Source organism: Balaenoptera acutorostrata, chromosome 18 (assembly GCF_949987535.1).
Source record: "Balaenoptera acutorostrata chromosome 18, mBalAcu1.1, whole genome shotgun sequence".
Classification (NCBI taxonomy): Eukaryota; Metazoa; Chordata; class Mammalia; order Artiodactyla; family Balaenopteridae; genus Balaenoptera; species Balaenoptera acutorostrata.
This window is the reverse complement of record NC_080081.1, coordinates 76698264-76701229: the sequence shown is the minus strand read 5'-3', so window position 1 is coordinate 76701229 and position 2966 is coordinate 76698264. Positions and strand designations below refer to the sequence as shown.

Genomic DNA, 2966 nt, shown 5'->3' with positions numbered 1-2966 from the left:
GCATGCAGAAAGAATTACAACCGTCATAGAAGTACCAAAATAATTTTTGTGAACAGTAATTGCTGAAAGTAAAGAAAGAATGACAAAGAATGGGTTCATGGTTTCAGTGTTGGTAACTTATTACTGAGTTCATGTTAATAAAATCATGTCCCTTCCAAACATAAATCATGTAAACTATTTCCATTGGCTTCAGAGTGATTGTATTGTTAGATACATGCAGCACGGAAAATCTACCTTGATGTTAAAAAAAAAAAAAAAGGTCTGGAAAAAGTAATGTCTCCATTTTCCTCAATAACTCAGTTTTATTTTAAAGTCCAGGTAAAAACTCTGGGACCAATTTACTTTTTATAATTTCATGGCCATGTCATACCCCTTCCTTCCCCCCCCCCACCCCGCACTACCAATCCTCCAAACAATATAAAACAAAAACCCTGCCTCCAAATAAAATACTTAAAAAAAAAAAAAACCACCCCAAACAAAACGAAATTGTATTGAGCAAAGAACTCAATTGTTTTTAAAGGGTGAAAACACTGGTAACATTATTTTCACTTCAATCGCTTAACTTATCTAAATAAACGCTTCAAAGTGCTCCTGTGGCTCAAGAGAGAATCCAACAGAAAGAATTTAAGGAGAGCATCTCATCCGCTCGGCCAGGCAGTGGGAGTGCTTGGTAATGCAGGCTCCTAGTGGAGTGACGCTACACGTCGCTGGGGGACGGCGCTCTCTGCGAGAGGCTGGACGGGATGCTGCCGCAACAGATGAGGCAGAGGGCTTTCTGGATCTCTTGGTTTCTGAAAGCGTATATGACAGGATTGATGATGGAGTTGTAGGTGGCGGGCAGGAGGGTGGCATAGGTGTAGATGGAGGGGTAGGTGTAATCAGCTATCAAGGAATAGAGGGTGAAAGGCATCCAGCAAGCAGCAAAGGTCCCCAGGATGATGGCCAGGGTGGAGACCCCCTTCCGGGTGGTCACGTAGTGCGAGGTGGCCAGGAAGTGGTGCTGCAGGGCTATCTGGTGGGCGTGCCTCATCACGATCTTACAGATCTGGATGTAGAGCTGAAGCATGAGCGCAAACATGAAGAGGAAGGAGATGGAGAGGATGGCGGCGTTGTTCTTGGTGAGGGGTCTGACCACGCTGCAGGTGGACTCGTCTTGGAGGCAGTTCCAGCCCAGGACGGGCAGCAGCCCCAGGCAGATAGACGTCCCCCAGAGCATGATAAGCATGACATAGGTAAACGTGACCGTCCTCTCCGAGTGGTAGGTCAGAGCGTAATACAGGGAGAGGTAGCGGTCAACAGTGATAGCCAGCAAGCTGCAGACAGAGGCAGAGAAAGAGGCGACAATCAGTCCAATGGTGACCAGCTTGGTGGCTTCTGACTGCAGCAGGTAGGCGAAGACGAAATTGATGATGAGTCCAATGCCGGCCAGCAGGTCTGCAAGCGCCAGGCTGCCTATCAGCAGGAACATGGGGGCCCGCAGGCTGGGGTTATGGAAGATGATAAGGATCACGATGGCATTTTCACAGGAGATGAGGGTTCCCGAGGTACACAAGACAATGTCCCACGGGTTGACAACCAGCTCTGGCTCCGGCTCCACGCCAGGAACCTGGGAAGAGACGGCAGCCGAGACGTTCCCCGCAGCTCCGGCATCTAAATAATCCCGAGGCAGCCCGCTTACATTGACCTTCGGGTCTTCATTCATTTTAACCCCCGTCCTCTTCAACGAAAAGACAGGCTGTTTAATGTTGAGATACAGCAGGGTGACAATCCAACATCACGCAAAACCCACACAAACAGAAAGCCAGCCCCTACTCAGATACTACCCCCAAATGCCACAAGCTTCCTGAATTACACACTGAGAGGGAATAAAACAAAAGCCAAAGTCTCCGTGGCTTAAAACCCACCACAACAAAAAAAATGTCCTTTGGCTCTGGGGGAAACACAGGATGGGATGTGCACACACGAGCGTGAGCGGGGCAGGCACAGGCGGAACCGCGGCGGCCGGTTTGCTAAAGTGCTGGGGACACACGTGAAAATCCGTCTCGCGTGCTGCAAAAGGAGCCTGGCACCGGGGCTGCCGCTGGGGGACCGCGCCACGGCGACAGGTCGCGAGCCGGGGCCGCCCTCCTCGGTGTAATGTTCAAAACTCCCACCCGCCAGCCGCCCGGCGCGCGTGCACACACTCACACCCCGGCCAGAACAAAGAGGGGTCCGGCCTCCCCCGTGCGCACGGGGCAGTCGCGGCAGGGCCACGAAAGGCGGGCGCGCGCGATGGAGGTGTGGACACAGACAGACAGACAGACAGACGCCCATGCACCACGGCCGCTGCCCCGGCGGCGGGGGCGCGGCGGACGCGAGGGGACTCACGGGGCGCCAGGACAGGCTGCCCGCGGGGACGGAGGCATCGCGGGGGTCACCTTGGCGCGCCCAGGCCGGGGGGCTCCTCCGCTGCTCCCGAGGCGCGCGGGCGACCCAAGTGGCCTGTCGGCGCCGGGCCCGCGGGGCGAGGGGCGGCTGCCGCGCTCGGTGCTCAGCCGGGAGGGCGGGGGCGCGCTCCGCGCCAGGTGAGCGGCGGCGGCAGGTGAGCTGCGCGCTCGGCCCGCGCGCCCGGCTCTCCCCGCCCGGCCGCCCGCTCGCGGCACGCGCGCGCGCCCCCGCCCCGTGCCCGCCCGCGTGCGCGCGCCGCCGCCGCCGCCGCCGCCGGAGCCCCGGGAGGCCGGAGCGCGCCCCAGGGGTCGGGGCTGCGCGGGGCGCGGGGCGGCGAGAGCCCCCCAGCGCCCTGCGGGAGCGAGACGACCCGGAGGCGGGGAAGTGCACTGTCACCCTCGCTGCCGCGGCCCCGCATCCCACCCCGGCTGGCGGTCGGGGCTTGCACCGCGCGGGGGCGAGGCAGCGCTGCCCGGGAGCCCAGTGACCTATTTCGTTCCTGAGGTCCCCCTGCGGAGTCCCGGTCTCCAGCGGCCCGC

General features: G+C 58.6%; 1 protein-coding gene across 2 annotated transcripts; it reads right to left on the bottom strand.

Moving 5' to 3' along the window:
• Positions 1-416: 416 nt before the first annotated feature.
• GPR12 (G protein-coupled receptor 12) lies at positions 417-2515 on the bottom strand. Of its 2 annotated transcripts, none has more exons than XM_057533105.1 (2): positions 2368-2515; positions 417-1717 (listed from the first exon to the last, which is right to left on the bottom strand). In XM_057533105.1, exon 2 carries the CDS (start codon positions 1700-1702, stop codon positions 698-700), a length of 1005 nt encoding a protein of 334 aa, XP_057389088.1. In that variant the 5' UTR covers positions 1703-1717; positions 2368-2515; the 3' UTR covers positions 417-697. The 2 variants fall into 2 exon arrangements, with proteins under 2 accessions (XP_057389088.1, XP_057389089.1); XM_057533106.1 differs by having other exon boundaries at positions 2418-2515.
• Between the last annotated feature and the right edge of the window lie 451 nt (positions 2516-2966).

Coding starts and splice junctions, on each gene's coding strand:
- GPR12 (XM_057533105.1), bottom strand. CDS start 1,702: ATGAATGAAGACCCGAAGGTCAATGTAAGCGGGCTGCCTCGGGATTAT.